The sequence below is a fragment of the Peromyscus californicus genome, unplaced genomic scaffold (genome assembly GCF_007827085.1).
Source record: "Peromyscus californicus insignis strain IS unplaced genomic scaffold, ASM782708v3 Scaffold_6__1_contigs__length_162567912, whole genome shotgun sequence".
In the NCBI taxonomy this organism is placed as follows: domain Eukaryota; kingdom Metazoa; phylum Chordata; class Mammalia; order Rodentia; family Cricetidae; genus Peromyscus; species Peromyscus californicus.
The window spans coordinates 142,563,230-142,585,032 of NW_026294584.1; the positions used below are offsets into that span (position 1 = coordinate 142,563,230).

The 21,803-nt window shown below is 40.8% G+C and overlaps 1 protein-coding gene across 1 annotated transcript in view; it reads right to left on the minus strand.

Annotated features, from left to right (window-relative positions):
* LOC128099761 (pregnancy zone protein-like) overlaps positions 1–21,803 on the minus strand; it is a 58,564-nt gene that overhangs the window by 20,403 nt on the left and 16,358 nt on the right. Inside the window, exons 10-22 of the mRNA XM_052721579.1 lie at positions 21,184–21,293; positions 18,056–18,217; positions 16,482–16,709; positions 15,655–15,715; positions 11,887–12,029; positions 8,005–8,154; positions 6,723–6,887; positions 4,961–5,063; positions 2,243–2,399; positions 1,642–1,870; positions 946–1,072; positions 397–518; positions 141–192 (exon numbers count right to left, since the gene is read on the minus strand). Coding sequence (XP_052577539.1) covers positions 141–192; positions 397–518; positions 946–1,072; positions 1,642–1,870; positions 2,243–2,399; positions 4,961–5,063; positions 6,723–6,887; positions 8,005–8,154; positions 11,887–12,029; positions 15,655–15,715; positions 16,482–16,709; positions 18,056–18,217; positions 21,184–21,293 — 1,809 coding nt within the window. The remainder of the gene's footprint in view (positions 1–140; positions 193–396; positions 519–945; positions 1,073–1,641; positions 1,871–2,242; positions 2,400–4,960; positions 5,064–6,722; positions 6,888–8,004; positions 8,155–11,886; positions 12,030–15,654; positions 15,716–16,481; positions 16,710–18,055; positions 18,218–21,183; positions 21,294–21,803) is intronic.

Here is a 21,803-nt window from a genome sequence, read left to right on the forward strand (position 1 = left end):
ACCAGATCTCATTACAGATGGTTGTCAGCTACCATGTGGGTGCTGGGAATTGAACTCAGGACCTCTGGAAGAGCGGTCGGTGCTTTTAACCTCTGAGCCATCTCTCCAGCCCCGAGAATTTTGTGTTTTGTTACACATACCTGATGCACATAACAGTGTGTTGAATGTTTGCTCCTTCTCGATTCCTTCAGGCTTAGCATTAAACAAAAAAAGGTAAAATGATACATAACATAACAAATACAAAACAAAAGAAACAAACAAACAAAACCCCAAACCAATCACTTTGAAGTATTAGGAAAAAATTGAGCTGTAGACCCATGCACAATCCGGAAATGAGATACAGTCACCCAGATTACAAACACAATGCCACACGACAGGCCCACGGTACTCACACACCTCGACTATTAAGGGCTTGACCACAGTGTCCTTCCGTATAAGGTCTGGTACTTCTGCCACCTCGTTGCCACACAACTCTGAAGACTGCAGAGCTTCTGCGGTAGCTGTGAAGTTCACCTCCCCTGGGAGACACAGTTTCGAAGGCTTTAAATGGTGATACTCGGGCCAGTGTGAGACCCGGCAGCTGAAGATGCTTGGTGCCAAGACTGACACCCCGGGGTTGATCCCTGGGACCCACATGGTAGAAACAGAGAACCAACTCCCCACACGTTCTGACCTCCACATGTGCATTGTGGTACACACACACACACACACACACACACACACACACACACACACACACAGAGAGAGAGAGCAAATAAACGTATTTGAAAATTCAGAAAAACACCGTTATACCGTGTTACAGGCTTTCCCCCAGTGTACACAGTGCTTTTCTGCTTGGGTGATCAGTTTTAAATTCAAGAGGAGGAAAAGCACGCACTGGGCTCACAGCCAGAGCAAACCATTGCGACACAAAGCATGAAATCAGTCAACAGCTTTGCCACTCACCCAGCGACTTCGGGGTCACAGCCCAGGACACAGTTTTCCTTCCATTTCCACAGATGCAGTGGGAGTCTTCGTGGCCCCCTACTGGGACTGCCAGGAAGTCAGGAGAGATCTCCAGGTCCACACGGATCTGTTCCCAAACCCAGACAGGCAGAGAGAGTCAGGAGGAATGAGGAGAAGCTGAGAGCGCAGTCGAGGCCAGAGGCTCTGAGATGTGTCAGAATGGGTAAATCCTAGCACATGCTTTGAAGTTTAGATGTTTGCAGCATAGGGATGGTGTAAATGCCTGGGATTTCTCTGTGCCAGTGGAGAAAGAGATGTTTCTTCAGACAGACTTTAAATACAAAGTAATTTAGTTGGGCATGGTGGCATGTTCCTGTAATTCCAGCACATTGCTGGTTGAGGCAGGAAGGTGGGAATTTTTAGGTCAGCCTGGGCCTTGTGCACAGTGAGACGATCTGTCTCAAAAAAAAAAAAATTCAAAAAAGGAAAGAGTAATCATGTAGAAACCATATCTGAATTTAGGAACATTTACAGAGAGTAGTGAATGAAAACAGCGTGTCACCTCAGAGCTTTTCTCTGAGTACTTGCTCCTTTCTGAAACCAGGGCACAGCACATACAGCTCTAGAAGGGGTCTGGGGAGCCCTAGGTAACGGGGGTGATGGGGTTCACACTCACTTCCAGAGAAGTGCCCTTACCCGAATGCAGTGAGACATGTAATTGAACACTGTGGCTTTGAGGGTGAAGGCTTCTCCCCGCACCACAGAGTAGGGGAGGGTGAGTTCCAGGAAGAAGGGCTGGAAGACTTGAAGAGAGATGGTGGGGGAGAGACCAAGGCCAGTAGCTCCAGACAAGCAGAATGCGCTGGCCTTCCACTCAGTGATGGAGTCAGGGACCTTCACTGCCAGCTCACTGCCGCCCGATACGCTGGTGTGGAGGGAAGGAGAGGACAAAAACGGAATGTGGTAACTCAGAAATCAAGGGCTGCAGATGTGGGGCTAAATCTAGAGGCTTGATGCCTCTGTTGGGGGTCTCTGGAAGTCCTCCCCTTCCCTTCCCTTCCCTCCCTCTCCTCCCCCATTCTCTTTCGATTTACTCAATCCCCCACCCCCTTGGGGAAGAAGACAGCTTCCAGTTTCCTGTCACTTCTGTGAACTGGGAACCACGTGACAGGGAGAAAAGTGTTTGCTGTGAGATAAGTGAATCAGAACTGGAAGGATCGTGAATAGATGACACCAAAGTCCCAGAGCCGGACTCACACCCTCACCTACGCTAAGCCCCAGGGAGCATTCAACTCACTCCAGTGGCACCATGTCCCAGATCCAGGTTTCTGGGAAAAACTTCCGCACTGTGTCTCTGACTTGCACCTCTTGAAGATCTTCACTCATGCTGACTGAGTAGCTCATTGTTCTGAAGCCTGCTCCTGCCACTGACGCCATAGGTAAGGCTTGAGGTGCTATGTGAGAAGACAACATATGAGCCCCACATTCTCACAACTGATTTTGAATGGTTGTTTGTTTCTTTTTTTTTTTTTTTCTGAGCCAGCCAGGAGGTTGTTTGTTTCTTAAGTAGAAGAGGGTCATCTACCCAGTAGTCACTTTTTTATATTTTTTATTTATTTGTTTATTACTTCATATATTTTATACATTTGTTCTATTGCTTCATGGCATAGAGGTGAGTATATTTTTCTTTCTAAAGCCAATGGAGCTTTCTCTAAGAGGGCTGGTTTCCTGAAATGATAGTCATGTCTCCCACGGGCACTGGCAATGAATACCAAAGGTCAGGAAAGGAAATTAGCTGTAGTAAGATTTCAGAAATATGACTCATTTACCAGTGAACGAGACAGAGACACAAGCAGTGAACAGTAGGATCCTGGAATGTGTGTGCTACATACCCTAGCCTTGGAAAGGGATCACAGCTCCATATGGGGCTGTGTAATCAAGTGTGGAGGTTGGGAAAACATTGGCAACAGTAAAAAGGTCTCTGAACATGTCACAAGCAAAAACGAACCCACAATCAAAGGTGCAACGAATCTGAGGTGTTCTCAGATTGCCTCATCGATTTCGATGTAACCTTGGATCTGAGCATACAGCATGTGCACTTTGCACTGCCCATCACTGCTTGAAATACCCTGGCTCAGATTCCTGACTGTTGTGTGCTATGAACTGCAGCAGTTTTATTCTCCACATAAAGGTTTCTGCTCTCATAGAACCATAATGGCTTAATTACAAAAATAAAGAGTTACAATATTTTCCTTCTAGCATATAGGCATCAGCTTAATCATTTAGAATGTCCGAGTTTTAAAAACTGCTGCTGTTTGAGTTGTGACTTGAGTTTGATAAAAATGGTTCAATAAATTTTAGTGTGGAATTCATACAGAACTTCCAATAATTTCTGAATGGCCACAAACATGCATCTACTATTTTTATTGTGTATTTATGTGAAGTGCCATTTTCAGCACTGATGAGTATAAAGTTAATATATCAACTAAGGCTGAAAAACACTGAAGATGCTTTAGATCTTATAGTATCTAATATGCATCCACAATTTAATTCTTTATGCAAGATAGACAAGCATATTCATCTCATTAGCATGCAAATTTGCTTTTGTTTTTAGTAAATGGTGAATGCATAGGTGAACCAAGAATTGCTTTAAAATAAATTTTTTTATCATTCACTGTCATTAAGTGCTGTGGGTTAATGCTCTTGTACACTGTAAAGATTTGTCACTCCTATTGGTTTAATAAAATGCTGATTGGCCAATAGCCAGGCAGGAGGTGTAGGTGGGGTGACCAGACTAGGAGAAGGTTAGAAAGAGGAGAGGTACAGATGGAGTCACAAGCCAGATGCCGAGGAAGTAAGATGAGAATGTTGGACTGAGAAAAGGTACCAAGCTGGGTGGTTAAACATAGACAAGAATTATCAGTTAATTTAAGTGTAATAGCTAGTTAGTTATAAGCCTGAGAAATAGGCCAAATAGTTTATGATTAATATAAGCCTCTGTGTGTTTATTTGGGACTGAATGGCCACAGGACTGGCCACAGAAACTTCCGTCTACAATTAAACATTTTATATTCCTAGCTATTTGATACAGCTACATGCCGGGGTTACATTTGAAAAGAGGTTACAAGTGCACAAAGTTTAACAAGTCCATTATACACCATGGGGATCAGCTATAATCTTCACTACAGCTGGTTCTCAAGACTTCACTATGTGGAACTTAAGGTGGTCATTAGTTGATGGGAAGCCAAGGAAAGGGAAAGAATTCCAGGGAAACAGCTGTGCACATGTATTCACAAAGGTGGGAAGGCACTTCAGAGGTTAATGAGAGGTCCCTCTAGGGTAGAATGTATATTTCAGGAGTGTGCTTATCATAGTCAAATAAATCATAAGTGTAAGTATAGAAGAAAACACCATGGAAGTTAGGATAAAGACGTCTTTTAAGGCAAGACTCAGTGAGACAAAAGAAATAGACTCACAAACAGCTTCTGTGTGAGCCTAAAGATGAGCAAGGTGAAGCTCAGCCACTGAGATGGAGTGCTGGCTGTGGACTGAAGCCTCAGCTGCTGTCATGGCTGACTTAGGTGTGGTTCAGCCACTGAGGTGGGGTGCTGGCTGTGGACTCACGCCTCAGAGGCTGTCATGACTGACTTAGGTGTGGTGTCTACAGACGACAGAGGGGATATAAAGAAGTGAGATGATTGACATCTAGGATAAAAAAGCCAATTTTGACAAGAGAAGGGAGAGGAGAGGGAAGGGGGAAAAGAGAAGTAGGGAGGGGAGAGGACATGGGAGGGAGAGGAACAGTAATCTCATTTGAATTCTATTTTTGGCATAAGATGTGACTTGTGAATACATTGTCAAATGAGTTGGGTGGAGCCTAAGATGTATATGTATATGATGTGTATGTAAATATGTGTATAAGCCAATATGTATAAAAATATTCTTTACACTCCCACCCTACCCCAGTGAAGCATCATTTTTGCTCCTATTATTCTAGCAGACAAAGAAATCACACCTTTACCTCCATAGGCCACAGGCACTCCTGGATAGACTTGAGGCAAATAGCAAAAGTGTGGTTTGTGGATTTTGGAGTTGGTAAAAATATTTAATCCTACAGACTGGAAAGAAATATTGCATGTTAAAGCATATTGGACACTCCAGAGAGGGGATTTAAATTGTTCTCAGCTTCAGACCTCTACAGGAAGAATTATATATTTTGATAAGATAAAAATCTAATTTATAATCTGGATATACCTAATTCTCATAGCTCAGCTTAGCTGTAGTTAATCTTAAAAAATATATTCAAAGCAGGCTGATACTTCTAAAATGAATTTTATTAATAAGACCAACCATTGACAAATGGGACGTTGTGAGATTAAAAAGCTTTGCAAACCAGAGGAACCAGTCACTTGATCATGAAGGCACTGTCTACAGAAGGGGAGAAAACCTTGGCTAACTGTACATCTGACAGAGGACTAATATCTATAATATACAAATAACTAAAAAAAATCCCTAAACAATAAGAAATCAACCCAATAAGGAAACAGGTTAATAAAATGAACAGATAGATAGTTCTCAAAAGATGACATATAAGTAAGTGGTCAATAAACGTATGAAACATGTTCGACTTCCCTAGCCATTAGAGAAATGGAAATCAAAACCATATTGAGATTCCATATTAGTCCAGTCAGAATGGCAGCCACAGCAGCAAATACTGAAGAGGAAATGGTCACCAGGAATCCCTTATACACTGCTGGTGGAGGGTTATCTAGTCCAGCTACGGTGGAAGTCTGGAGGCTTCTCAATAGACTAAAAGGAGCTAGACGTTCCATATGACCACACTACCCCTTTACCTACCCCTTTACCCACCCCTTTACCCACCCCTTTACCCATCCCTTTACCTACCCCTTTACCCACCTCTTTACCCAAAGTTCTGCAAACCAGCCTATCACAGAGACACTTGCATTTCAGTGTTTTTTAAATCACTGTTTGTAATAGCTAACTTATGGAACCAACTTAGGTGTCCAAAAACAGAGGCATGGATAAGGAAACACACACACACACACACACACACACACACACACACACATGAATTTTTTAGCCAAAAAGGACAATGAAGCCATGTGAGTTTCAGGAAAATATAAGGAAACTGGAGATAATCATATTAAGTGAGCTAAACCAGTCTCAGAAAGAAAAATATTACATGTTTTTAATGACTGTGTTCTCTTTCATTTGTGGATCCTAGACTTTATAAAGATACATAAAGTTCTGTCTACATATGTTAATGAAAGTAGAAGCAAAATGGCCTGGGGGACAAAGGGGACTCATGGGAAGTGGGGGGGTGAGGAAAGGGAGGGTGAGGCAATACTTGGGGAATATGATCAACAAACAATGTATATACAGATACTTTAGAAACTCTAAAGAATTTATTGTGCAAATGACTTCTATTGTGGCTGCCAAGAAAGTGCTCATCTATTAATCTCTCTTTCTCATATATATATACATACATACATATATATATATATATATATATATCTACATAGCTACATACATAGATATAGAGAGAAACAGTAAACCACTCGCCACTTAAGGTGCTAGAGAAATCCTGGTAGATATGTATGTGTACAAATCTCAAGCCCATGCATTTGAGATTCTTTTCTGTTGATTATTGTTTTGTTAGAGAGGGAAGGATCAGACTGCAGTGTTTAGAAGCTCCTGGATTTTACATCTCAACACAGACTTATAAATCAGCTCTGGTGAGTTTCAGGAGGGATTACCTCAAAAACGCTGTTGGCGTCGTCATCGCTTGGGTCCTGCTTCGGTATGTACACGATCCCATTGTGAGTGATTTCGGGTGCTTTGATGCAGTTTTCACTGTACTCATACATTGGGCCACCGTACTGAACACCCTGGGGAGACTTCACTGGCAGCAAATTATAGATCTGTGCATTGGAGGAGAACAAAGGGACACTGTTTCTTGTTCTACTGTTTAAAGAATTTAAAATGTGATAATGCTCAATATAGAATTTAAACCACTGTGGTTTTATTCACCCTTGCTATGTGTATGATATAAGGGGAGAGGCAGAGAACCATAGAAAGAGACTGAACGTCAAAGGTTTTAATCCTCTTGTGCACAAATACAGTATTTAAAGGGATGAAAAGATGGAGATATAGCTCAATTGGTAGAATGCTTGTGTAACTAACAGGCATGAAGCCTTGGATTTCCTCCCCAGCACTGCACAAACCAGGCGTGCTGGTGCAGGCCTGTAATCCCAGCACTTCGGAGGTGGGGGTATGAGGATCAAAAACTCAAGGTCATCCTTAGCTGTCTTATGAGTTCAATGTCAGCCTGGGCCATATGAGACTCTTTCTAAAAAAAAAAAAAGTGAATTTATTAAAACTGATCTGATGTAGAAGAATATGAAGAAGAGAGCTAGAGGCTTTCAGTTTTCCGGTTAATGGTACAGAGGGAGGGTGGATAATAGGCGCACAGAGACAACCGGATCACTTCTGACTGGTTATCCTGGTCTCAGCGGTGCTGGACCCGGAGGCAAGAAACAGAGGATAACTGTAAAACTGGTAAAGACACCACAAAGCCGGTAAGCAGGGATGCTTCTTTGAAAACGCAAAGATGTTTTAAAGACATGTTTGAAAAGAAACTGTTTTTGTCCACTCTTAAGATCAGTAAGTGCTTAATCTCAGGGAAAGCAGAAAAGTGTGGCATGTTACATAATCCTTGAGTTGTGAGAGGTTGGCAAGTGGATTGGAAGAAATTTAATTTCTCTAAAACATATCGTAGCATGCTCTCTCCATAATTAACACATCCTACTTGTGTTTTATTATGCATAACATGAAGTTATAAGACCTATCCCAAATTATTATTCCCTTCAGAAAAGCCAGGGTGAAAAGAGACGATTCTGTAAAGCACTTTGCTCAGAGACTGCCAGGGAGTCACATCACACTTATCACTCTGAGGATCTTGTCCTTTGTGGTTACGGTTTACAAACTGGTCTTATCGTGTCAGCATTCTGTACCACCCAAGACCGCAATGGGACTCACTGTCTGAGGCGAGAGCTCGGCTTCCGGCTTCAGTAGCAGCACGCTCTGGTCTACCGCACGAAGGGCGCAGAGGGACAAGGGCGTGGCTGTGACCTTCAGGTGGGCATCAGAGGCTGGGAGGCTCTGCGCTGGTGAGAAACTCAGATTTACCTGCAAAAAGCATATGATTATAGCAATCTCTAAAAAAAAACACACAAAAAACCAGAACATTATGGTCTTGACTCTCGGCTCCAGACCATGCTGAGTTTTTCACTTCCTCTTTCTTTCTCTATCTTATAGCAGGTTTACAGCAGAGAATTTTCTAGGAACTCTCCATTCAGCATGGAAGTGTGGCTCGGGTTTACTTGGTTTTCTTTCTTTCCGTAACTGGTAGAAAGTTGATGTTGATCCCACTGAAATAGAATCCAGTATGGCATTGAGAACACTCCTGAGAAGGAAGACACACACCTTTGGTGGCTGACCTATCTGTGTGAGATGAAACACCTAACTTCCTCCAGTCATGGTCACATGATATTCTAAAGTAGGGCAGGGCTGATGGCTACTTGGGATTTACCGGGCCATCAAAAATTAAATATCCAATATATATTTTAAGATATATGTTGGGAAATTAACAAGTTTATAAAAATTAAAAAGCATCTAAAGGCTTAGTACAGAAGAATGGAACAATGGAAAATTGTACAGAATTTTGTTAAGAGTTTTGATTGTGCTTTGGCTAATAGAGAGTCATGCATGAGGGAGTTGTTGGTTTCTTCCATTGATGAAGGTATTTCTTAAATTTCTTTTCCTCCTGCTTCTTTGTTTTGGCTTATTCCAGTGTGTTAGTTTTTGCTTTATTTTATTTTATTTTATTGTTTTCCCTCAGAAGCCTGTTTGTTTTCTAACTCAAATATCAGTGTGCTCAGTGATATTACTTGGGTCAGCGAATTTCACTGCAACAAAGGGGTGGTTTGAAATTATGCTGTCATGAGGTAAACATCTGCATATCTCAAAACCAACTTGTTATGAAAACATTGCTTGTGGAGACTTCTGAGTATCTTTTTATTTTTTAGAAAATTTAAGTTCATTAAAATAAGTTCATGTCTATATCAGATGAACAAGTTAGTTATTTGAGATTATGACCAACTGAAAATATTATTTGCCAAGAAATGGGCATGTTAGGAAACTGCAAAATTGCTTACTGATATAAGAACCAGAAGAGAAATTTAATGCATGTCTTGAAGGAAGCCGTACTAGATACGATAATCAGTGTTGTTCTTAATGAATAGTTACATCTAGTTGAGATTAATAGTAAAATATTTGAGGGAAGTTCTCAAAGGAAAAGAATGACCTATACCTTTGTTATAATGGAATTATATGATGCAAAATGCCCCAAAGCCTGATGATGTGACACACAAGAACTTTTGCTTTGTGTTTTTTAGGAGAAAGGACTTGCATGGATGTAGATTAGACCACAGGGCCATCACATCTGAAGTAAAAACCTCAATGTGCCACTTTCATTCCACCTGAGCCACATGGAAAACCATCTCTCGTGGGGGTATGTGACTCCGTAGTAGAGGAAGAAGAAAACTAACATCACAGCTGTTCATTCTAGGGACTGAGCAGTTTCCAGCACTGGACTCAAAACCGTTTTTCTCCTTTTTTTTTCATTTGACTTATTTTTAAATTAATTTGAGAAAGGATCTTGCACATATCCCAGGTTGGCTTTGAACTCACTATGTACCCCAAGGATCCTGCTGAAGCCCCCAAGTGCTGGGATCAGAGGCATCCACTGTGCCTGACCTGCGTTGTTTCCTCTTACTTATCTCTCCACTACGGGCAAACATTTGCAGGGCTGGCTGCCAGAAAAACAATTTAAACTAATACATATTTAATGTGTACACACTGCTTTAAAGGGAAGACATTTTAAATAGAAAACAGTTTTTCTCTGTCCAATAAAAGACTGGAAAAAACACACTGGTTTGAAGAGACGCTGCCCTGTTTGACTCCAGGGCCTTTCTCACTCTCTCAAGGCCTCTCTTTGCTCACCATCCTGTCGGGGGCCTAAACTGGTAACTCCACTAGACCCGTTCTGGCATTTTTGTGGCAGTCAGCGTTCTTGTGGGTGCTGCGTGAGTCTTCCTTTGTGTGATTGTTTATGCTTTTTTTCGTCTTTGATCAACGGTAAGTGAAAAGGCATTTGATCTGAAGTGACTGTAACTTTGAATAGCCTTTAGCTCCTATCAAGAATTTTTGTGGTGTTACACAGAGATTTTCCAATGCTTTGCAAAGTCAGAGGCATTTTTCAGATTTGATTCTGAGTAGAAAGTAATTGTTTTTTTCTGTCAATTATATGCTGTCAGATAGTTTCAAGTCTGGAGTGTGAAGAGGTAAGACTGACTCGCTGGCTAGCGACTGTTGCCCACTGCTAAAGTGGGGTGAGCCAAAGCTTAGCTCTCCCAAGACTTCTCGTGCAACTGCACACAACTCACAGCAGAAGACCCTAGAGGCTGATGCAGGAGGCTCACTTGATACGAAATTCACAGAAGACCCAAACAGAACCTACACTGTGCTCCTGACACAATGCCCAGCTTTAACAGCATTCCTTAGATGGAAGTGAAGATTTATATAGCAATCCACACTGTCTTTTGCTTAGATCACTGCATATGTAATGTATGTATGTATGTATGTATATATGTATGTATGTATGTGTATATATGTATGTATGTGTATATATGTATATATGTATATATGAATGTATGTATGTATGTGTATGTATGTATGTATGTATGTATGTAGTGTGAATACAGTTGCCACAGCAGAAATGCCTACTTGCTGTAAATAGATATTATCTTCCTAGTTATGGTTTTGAAAAACAAAAAGTGGCTGAAGCTGACAGAGCCCTTCTGGTTGATAATTCAAAGACTTCGCTACCAGAATAGTAAAAAGTCAGATAACCAGTGCCAATTCTGCTCGGATAAAACTTACTTATAGCTTAGTGGGACTCACACTACAGCTTTATAATTTTTAAAAATAATAAAAGATCTCACTGAGAAGTTAATTTTTTTTATATTTTTAACCCTGTATACTTTCCTGTCTATATTGAGGAACTCATGTTAAGTGAAAACACACACTCTTCTGCAGGGAATGGGATGGAGGCGTGCCGGAGGGTCAGTGGGACAAGGTATTACACAGCTTGGTGAAACAGCATTTTCGATGGAAAATTGGTAACAAAATATTTCAAAATAATTTAAAAGTTTGAGATGGGGCCTGGAGAGATGGCTCAGCAGTTAAGAGCACTGGCTGCTTTTCCAGAGGATCTGGCTTTACTTCCCAGCACCCACATGACAGTTCACAGCTATCTGTAACTTCAGTTCCAGGAGATCCCATGGCCTCTTTTGGCCTTCAGAGGTAACAAGCACGCACATGGTGCACAGACATACATCTGGGCAAGACACCATAAGCATAAAATAAAACAACAATACATATGCACACATATATATATTTTTAAAGTTTGTTGTAGAATAGATTTTGAAATTCACTTGAGTCTTTTAAATCAAAAAAATTCTGCCTGTGGCCACATGCTTTGGGCAGTGCCACTAGACGGTTAAGGTGTGATTCCTCTCCCTAACTTGAGAGATTCCTGGGGGGAAAGTTTAAGAGCCCCCCATGATGGCTTTAAAGTAGATATTAAGCCATTTTAATCCCAACACTTGGAAGGCAGAGGCAGGTGGATCTCTGTGAGTTCAAGGTCAACCTGATCTACCTAGTAAGTTCCTGGACATCTAGGGCTACATCGAGAGGCCCTGTCTCAAAAAAAAAAAAAAAAAAATAGATATTACTTATTTATTGCCCACACTTATAAAGGATAGAACAAAAGGATCAGGCTTAGACATAACCACCCACCTTATTGGCAAAGCAGTTTTCGATTTGGAGTTTCTGAGTATCGACGACAATTTCCCCATCAGGTAAAATCGCATACATGAGCAGCTGAGCCACGGGAGCCATGCCTGGCTCCACTTGAATTGGGAAGGAAAACGTTCCTTTGACTGGAGAATGGAGAAGATTCAAGATTATGGATTAGGAGTGGAGTCTCAATTTTATATCAGAACAGTTCTTAGAATAGTTAAGAATTTGTGTTTGGATCATGTAAGAAGTATTTGCACTTTTACCACTTTGCACAGAGTGGTGCTTGATAAACGCATGCTGGACAAATGAAATTTTTATAGATCCAGCTTTAATTCTGTCCCCAGTTAAGCAGGAAAACCCATTTAGTCTATGGCTCTATTTCTAAAGGTTTTTATATTTTATTTTATGTGTATGAGTGTTTTGCCTTCATGCATGTCTGTGCAGCATATGTGTGTAGTACCCACAAAGACCAGAAGAAGGTATCAGATTTCCGTGGAACTGGAGTTACAGATGGTTTTGAGCCACCATGTGGGTGCTGGGAATTGAACCTGGGACCTCTGGGAGAGCAGCTAGTGCTCTTAGCCACTGTTCCGTTTCTTCAGCCCTTTCTGTTTATTTCACAAACACTGATAATCAACTGTAATGAGACTGCAGAGAATGAAGAGATGCTATAGACCTAAGAGGACCCCTTGCTGAGCCTGACTTTAGAGTAGAGGATGCTGCATCTTTACTGAACTGATGAATTATGATGCTAAAAGTCCTCTAGGAAGTGTGCAGAGTGAGAGTCTTGGTCCAGTAGACATTTTAGCGAAGGTATAACATGGTATAAACAGATGGTTGGGAAAAACACAGAGATTAAAAGTAGGTGCCGGGTGTTTGAAGATCTGAGATGGTGCTGGAGGCAGCCATTAGTCACTACTCCAGCAGAGGGAAAATCAAATCAACCAGAGAGCAACTGCTTTCAGAGGTGGAAGACTGTAGAAGCATACTAAGTTCAGAAGTGAAGACACAGCCTACTCAGGAGGCAGGGAAATGCAAGTCATATTTACATTGAGATCCCATTTCATTCCAGTCAGAATGGCAAAACAAAACAAAACATAAACAACCGGAATGCTAGCAAAGATGTGGAGGAGAAGGAACCTTTAAGTTAGTGTAGTCACTGTGGTAAACAGCGTGCAGGATCCTCAACAAAATGAAAATAGAACAATCATATGAATCAGCTGTACCACTCTTGAGTGTTTATCAAACGGACATGAAATCAGCATTCAAGAGACACCTGCCTATCCACACTTTTCTTTTCTTTCTTTTGGTTTTTCGAGACAGGGTTTCTCTGTAGCTTTGGAGCCTGTCCTGGACTAGCTCTTTAGACCAGGTTGGCCTCGAACTCACAGAGATCCACCTGCCTCTGCCTCCCAAGTGCTGGGATTACAGGCGTGCACCGCCGCCCGGCAAAATATCCACACTTACAGTAGCTCTATTCACTACCACCAGTATATGGGGCCAACTTAAGCGTCCATCAACAGATGAACAGGCAAGAAAATGTGGTCCCTACAGAGAGTGGAATATTATTCAGTCACCAAGAATAATGAAATTATGTCATTGTCAGGAAAATGGGTGGAACTGGAGGACATTATGTTAAACAAAACAAGCCAGACAAAGAGATTAGTATTGTGCAGTTTGTTTCTCTTATATGGGGAAAATTAATGACTCAAAACTGTAAGAAGAGTCCAGGAAGGTGAAGGGGAGAGGAGCCTGGGCAAAAGAATGGAGGCCAAAGTATGATCCACACAGGCATGGAGACATTACTGTAAAACCATTACTTTGTGTGACCAATAAATACTGATGACTATAATGATGAAAGACTTAGAAAGATGGCTGCCAGTGAAGATTACAGAGGAGGGGGATTCTTGATGGACAATGGCAGAAATTCCAGCGGAACTGTGTCCTGAAGCTATGTGGAAAACAAATGTAAAGAAAGAACTGAAAAAGGAAAAGTGTGCCCAGCCTGACTTCTTCCTGCTATGTGCAGTAAAATTTGGTGGGAAAGTGGAAAGATGGTTGTTCACCATGAAACAAGCAGGATTTGATAAGAAGAATAATTTCTGGAAACTCTCATATTATCCAGCTTCTAAAGAACACAGAGCGATTTCTGGAAATTACCCTCTAGAGAGAGAGAAACCACATGGCGGGCAGCTTCTTGCTAATGTCATAGAAAAGTGAAAATGCCGCCATGTTCAGTCACAAAGCTCTTCCAAGTTCCTTTGAAGAGGTTATATGCATGACTCACAGCTTCCCCATTCCATCTCAGCAGTAAAAGCCAGAATGAGAGCTGGAACTATCCAGGAAAAATCTATGGAGAAACCTTTTGTCTAGCAGGATATATAATGTTGTTGTGGCACACAGGAGGATGACATGATTCCTGAAGGATTTATCCTAAAAGAGACTGTCATGAAAGGGACAGAGAGGGTGAACGGAAGGAGAGCGTTTGATCCCTCTGTGTACAGGACACTAACCAGCTGCAGGCACATGCTGTCCTTAGTGGAAAAGAAAGGCTAGTTGCAAGTTAAGAGTTAAGTTAAGAGGACAGAGACACCAACCAAAGAGAACTGGTCTGTGTTGGAATCTGGGGCTGTTTGTCTGGGTGGATTTCATATCTCTGCAGATGGGCAGTTCTCAACCTTCCTGATGCTGTGACCCTTTAATCTAGTTCCTCATGTTATGGTGACCCCCAATTATAACATTATTTCATTGCTGCTTCATAACTGTAATTTGCTACTGTTATGAATCATAATGTAAATATCTGATATGCAGGATAGCTGATATGTGACCCCCAAAGGGGTTGTGACCCAAAGGTTGAAAAACGCTGCTCCAGATAGATGATTTTTCTTCTTGGCATGGATTGTATCCAAGACCTTATGCTTTATTTAGAAGATTTGAGATGACACAATTTGGGACTGTTTTGCTGTGTATGATACATGAGATTTGGGGGCTCACATAAAGGCTGCAAATGGATTGAGGCATTTGTTGATCGAGAGATTGAATTTGATTTGTTAGATGTATTTGTGGATTTTGGAATGATTGTGGTAAGCAGAATTTTAACCCTGGATATCGGATCCCGGAAATCTTTGAGTATGTTAAGTGGCGGTAAAGCCTTTGCAGGTGCTAAACCAGGACCTTGAGATGTGGAAATTGGTTTGGATTATCCAGGTGGCGTCAAGGTCATTATAAGCATGGTTATAAAAGGGAGGTTATCTAAGGCAGATGAGATTTGAAGATGGAGCGCTGCTGGCTTTGAAGGCAAAGGCAGGGACCACTAATCAAGGCATAGTAGAGGCACGTAGGAGAGGCAAGGACATTGGGTCTTCTCTAGCAGATCTAAGGCAGTCCTGCCAACACAATGACTTGAGCCCAGTGAGACTTCTGAACAGAAATGTGTTATATGCTGGGACATCTGTGGTAACCCGTCAGGGCAGCAATAGGGATCTGACGCACAAAGACATGAAGAAAAGTTTTCCTTGGTCATTTTTTTTTCACATTTGGATGTTTTTTTTTTTTTTTTTTTTTTTGCTTTTTGAAAATAGTTACAAATTAATATATTTTATTGCAGGAATATAAACCTAAAAATGTAGAAGTGTTCAGAACAGCTTCCTCACTGGATCACTGAGAGCTGCCATGCACTTCCTGTAGTGTGAGAGAGGCACTAGCTTGTCCCGTTGTTGAGGGTTTGGCCAGATGAGAGAACATAAGAAAGGGGAAGATGCTTACCTCCTTGTTCAAGTGATAACATGTGACTTCCTGAGCTGAAGATGCTTCCCCTTGCTTTGACCTAAAGGCAGAGGGAAACTCACTCATTACCATTGGAAGGTCTGTCTGCCCATCTTTAACATACTCATGATATATAATTATCATGTTACTGCAACTCAGAAGTTATTTTTATCACTATTTTTCACTCCTACCATTTCCTATATGTACATATAGATGTTTTAAATAGCAAACATATAATTTTGAGTTTTATTTTGTTCAGTATTTACTATTCCTAGGAATGTGTGAAAAGTAGATATCTATTTTTAGCACCCACTGTATGTGAGGTATACAGTGGAGGCAAATGTAAAATATGAGTATCCTCTGTTTGTACTCTTATTTTAAAAGAAACAAAAAGCATCTTATTTTAATATAAACAAAGCTTATTCTCAAATAAAGTAATTTGAATAATTCAATTTGTATAATAATTATGTGGACTACTGTTTCCAGTGTTCAGGTGAGATAACCGATACTCATTTTTGAGGATGAAGTCTAGTAAAGTATCCAAGGTCCCAGAACCATGAAAGGATGAAATGGAAATTATAACTATTGTAAATATGTTACTTTTTCATAGAAATAAAGAAATGTTAGAGTCAATATTTCAGTGGTGAACAGGACAAATGATGAACTAAAGCATAAATAATTTCATAGGAAGCAGTTTATCTTCCCATATAAAAAACAAAAACTTCAACATTAACAGTGATGTTCTATAAAACCTGTTATTCTGAGAGGAACCTAGTAAATTTGTAGTCTATACAATTAGGAAGAGATGCAGCGACTCTCATCCTTACCAGATAGTAAAAGGTTAAGTCTTTTTCATCCCCCAGGATATCTCTGTTTAAGATGTAGTATGTCCGAATCTCCTGAGTTTGCCCACAGGCCAAAGTACCAAAAACAAGTTCAAGATGAATATAACTCTTGCTTGGGGAAAAGATACGATTTGCAGAATGATGTGCTTGTGTGTGAAATTCGTCAAGCCACCAGTTATCATAACACATATTGTTTTCCTTATAGACGGCCTAGAGGAAAAACAAATTACACATTTGTATTTAGTGTCCATCTATCTGTCTGTCTATCTATCTGTCTATCTATCTATCTATCTATCTATCTATCTATCTATCTATCTATCTATCATCTATTTACCTATCATCTATCTATCTATCTATCTATCTATCTATCTATCTATCTATCTATCTATCTATCCATCCATCCATCCATCCATCTACCTACCTACCTATATGCTATCTTTTTGTAAAAAGACTGTTCAATAACTGTTTTCCCACTTCCCTCTTAAGATTATTTAAGCTTTTGTATCTCAGGTTGGCTTTAATACTCACAGTCTTCTTACTTCTGTCTCCTGAGTGCTGGGATTAAGAAATGCTCACCGTGAGCCGGGCGTGGTAGTACACACCTTTAATCCCAGCACTCAGGAGGCAGAGGCAGGTGAATCTCTGTGAGCTTGAGGCCAGCCTGGTCTACAGAGTGAGTTCCAGGACAGCCAGGGCTGTCTTGAAACCCCCTCTCCCAAAAAGAAAGAAAGAAAGGAAGAAGGGAGGGAGAGAGGGAGAGAGAAAGGGAGGGAAGGAGGGAGGAAGGAAGAAATGCTCACTATGCTTGCAAGGCTCATGTATAATTTGTTCTGTATAGATTTATTTCATTATTTGCATGTCAGAGGACTTATTTTCCTTTACTTATTTATTCTTTTATAATTTCATGCATATATTCTTTGATCAAGTCCTCCATCTTATTATTCTTTCTTATCCCATTAGCCATCCCACTAAGTCTCTTCTTCACGAGCCTCTCTCCTATTTTTGTGAATTTTTTGTGTGTGACCCATTTGGGGGTTATTTGATTGAGTGGGGTAATGGCTACCTCACTGAGGAATATGGTTCCTCTCCCCCCGAAACCTTTAACAATCAGTTCCTCCAGCAGGGTGGGGCCTTATGAGCCGCTCCCCCATCTGTTATGAAGTGTTGATAGGCCCAGTTGTGTAGAGGCCTTGTGTAGGTGGCTACTGCTGTGTCTTCTTATGGTTTTATTGCTTAAGATTATTTGAATGTTCAAGCACAAACAAAAATTCTATTATGCTAAAGGAATCAGGGACAATCTAACTGGTAATAGAACTATGAAAATATTAAAAACTTCAAGCCAATACAAGGATGATCTTTCCAGTGTTCCCAAAGGCAGACTACACTGTAAGTGTCCCTGACACAGAACTTTCTGGCCTTCATGATTGAAGTTCCCACACTGTTCAGTTCCTATCACATTTTCTTGTCCCTAGAGTTCATGTACCTCTCACACATCCTTAAGTTGTGTAGTCCCATGACCTACGCCTTTTCAGCTTCACATTCTCATTTCCACTTACCGAGAAACCTATGAATGAAGATGTGAAGTTGGAAGTGTCAATGACAATGTTGACCAAGCCATGCTCATCAGTAGTAAACGTGGACTGGTACCTAGCTAGATCCACTCGGACAGATATGTTTTTGTTGGGCATTGGCTGATCCTTCTCGTCAACAAGAAGAAGCTAGAAACAGGAAAGCAATAGCTGGTTACAAAGGCAAGCTAGCCACCCCATCTTTCCAGTCCGTTCTGTTTATGTCTTTGCTCTTGCTCTGTCCATGTCCTTTACTGAAGATCTTTGCATCTGCAAATGAGACACTTTCTGAGTCTTAAACTGTGATGTTTCTTTTAAATATTCCTCATGATATTGAAAACTGATAGTTTATTTTTTAATTGATTTTATTTACATTTTATTTTATGTGTATGGGTGTTTGGTCTGCATGGATGTCTGTGTGCCATGTGTGTGCCTGGTGCCCTCGGAATTCAGAAGAGGACATCAGATCCCCTGAGTTCGAAGTAGTTGTGAGTTGCCATATGGGGGCTGGAAATTGACCCTGGGTCCTCTGAAAGTGCAGTTAGTGTTCTTAGGCACTGAGACATCTCTCCAGCCCCTTATTTTATCATTTTTAATTGAAAAACAATAATGTACAATTTTAGAGTGTAATGTGATGTTATGTCTTGATAACTTCATGTAAAGTAGAATGATTATATGTAGTTAATGAACCTATCCATCATAGCTTATTTTTTTTTAATAAGATAAGGTTTGTACTGGTTAGTTTTTTGTTTTTAGATTTTTTTTTAATTATTTTAATTATGTGTATGTGTGTGTGTGTGTGTGTGTATGCACATAAATGCAAGTTCTCAGAGGTCAGAGGTGTCAGATCCCCCTGGGGCTGGAGTTACAGGTAGTTGTAATCTGCCTTATGTGGGTGCTGGGAATTGAACTCAGGTCCGCAGGAAGACCACTGAGCCATCTCCCCAACTCTGTGTGCTGGTTAGTTTTATGTCAGTGTGATACAAGCTAGAGTCCTTGTAGGAGAGGGAAGCTGAACTGAGAAAATGGCTCCCAGCAGACTGGCCTGTGGACAAGTCTGTGGTTCCTTTTTGATGATGTGGGAGGGCCCGGTCCATTGTGAGTGGGCCCACCCCTGGACAGGTGGTCCTGGGTTGCCTTAAAAAGTAAACGGATCAAACCATAAGGAGCAAGCCAGTGAGCAGCACTCCTCCACATCCTCTGCTTCTGTTCTTACCTCCAGGTTCCTGCCTTGAGTTCCTGCCCTGACTTCCCCCAGCTGGTCGGCCACCATCCTCCTTTCTATCCTGAATTTCTAGAGAACTCACATGTTTCAGTTTTCTCATGATTTTCTCTCTACCTGTGATGGCCTTGCCAAACCACAACATGCTTATCAATGTCTTTTCCAACTTGTTATGAAATATTAAAATGAATGAAGAAAGTGTAAAAGTCAAATTCAGATATAAAATTCAAAACATGAATGAGGAAATTGCTTATAAACTTAGTCCAAATATTATTTGCTATGAAGGCAAATTTGAGAAATGCCTAAAATCTTAGCTATATTATGTAAAAGGAAACAAGCAGTTTACGCAATTGTGTTGTCTGTCCTAAAGTTTACCAACCTTGCTGTGACAAAACATTACTTTAGCACTGAAAAAGAAGTCTTTAACAGTTTTCAGTAATTAAAAATTTCATCATCTAGACAAAAGATTGTTGATATCTTTTGGATGTTAAATGTCTCCTGAAGTCTTGAATCCCAGTGTAGTGTTATAGGTATGAGGGGCTGGGTTTGAAATCCTTGGGTCATTGGGAGTTTGTTGTCAAAGGAGGCTGGAATCTTGGCTCTCTCTCTCTCTCTCTCTCTCTCTCTCTCTCTCTCTCTCTCTCTCTCTCGGGAGAATTTGTCTTTCTTTATGCTTCCACTGTAATGGGTGGTGCTACCACAGACACAACTCATAATGGACTGAGACTTCCAAGATTCTGGGCCCAAATAAACTTTTTACCTTTATAAGTTAATAGTTTCAGGTATCATGTTATAGTAATGGAAAGCTGACTAACACAATTACTTTTTGAAAATTATTTCTGTGGGAAACTGCATTAGAAAAGCCTTCTTTATAAAGAAGGAATCAAAGAGAACACAGCCAAGCCACACAGAAAAAAAATGTATTACAGATTTGTGAAAGGAAGTTGTTTAAAAATTTGCTTTGTTAGCTGGGCAGTGGTTGCGCATGCCTTTAATCCCAGCACTTGGGAGGAAGAGACAGGCAGATCTCTGTGAGTTCAAGGCCAGTCTGGTCTACAGAGCGAGTTACAGGACAGGCACCAAAACTACACAGAGAAACCCTGTATTGAAAAACAAAAAAAAAAATTTTTTTTTTGCTTTGTCTTCCAACATTTCATTATCTATGAGAAATGTGAAATTTGCTATAATTTCTTTATTCTAAATAATTGTTGTAATATATATATATTTGGTTTTTCGAGACAGGGTTTCTCTGTGTATCTTTGTGCCTTTCCTGGAACTCACTCTGTAGACCAGGCTGGTCTCAAACTCACAGAGATCAGCCTGGCTCTGCCTCCCGAGTGCTGGGATTAAAGACCTCGGCCGCCGTTGCCACCACCACCACCACCACCACCACCACCACCACCACCACCACCCAGCAATATTTTGATTTTGCAATCAAATTTTTTTTTTCTTAGAAGTCTTATGCCTGGGGTTGGACAGATGGCTCAGTGGATGAAATGCTTCTTAAGCATGCATGAGGGTTCAGATTCTCAGCACAGCATCAATGCTGAGTGACATGACAGCCTGCCTGTGATTCCAGAGCTTGGACTGTTGAGAGAGCAGAGGCCTGAAGTAAGTTGGCTAGCTAGACTAGCCAGAATCGTCAAGCTTTGAGCTCAAGTGAGAGACCCTGCCTCGATGAATAAGGTGGAGAACACCTGAGGAAGACTCCTGATGTTAACCTTGAGCCTCCCTACATGTACAAGACAAGCACACCTGTACCCACTTAATACATGTGTGCCTACACTCATGTAAAGATGTATACACATTTATATGTACCACCACCACCACGCAAATGTATGCACATAGGAATATTTCATGCCCCTAAGTGTGATTATGGGGGAAAATATTTTACCTGCCCAAAGAAAGGTAGTCCAGGCCTGTAATGTGTATCCACTTTAGTAAATGTCAGTTTGCTTAAGGTATTTGTTATTTCACAAGATCCATAACCAGATAGTTCCATTCCTGAAAAAAAAAAAGAGAGAATTCAGTTTTGTGTATCCCAAACTCACCTTCTACCTCTACCTCAGCTCTCCTCCATTATTACAGGATGTCACAGTAATCTTTGAATAATTTTATGAGGCATCATATCCAATACATTTTTATTTATCCTGTATCTTCTGTTAGTCTTATTAAAAAATCAGTTTATTTAGGCCATTATAAAATATATCTGAAGCTAGCCATGATTTTCAGAACCAAGTGTAAGCTCCTCATTGTCTGGCTCAATTTCCTCCATTCTGAGAATGAGTGTGCTGGTGTGCTTTCCTGCTCATTGTTAATCTTTCGAAATGTCGCTCATACTCCACAAAGTGCATCAGATTTGACCTTAAGAGCCCCCTTCTGTCTGCATTAGAATTAACTACTCTTCAAATCCACTTTTCCCTTACATTCCACATTCCTTATGGGAATTAGATCACAGCTCTACACATGCACACAAACACACATATATTAAATTTATGAGATCAGTGACCTGTC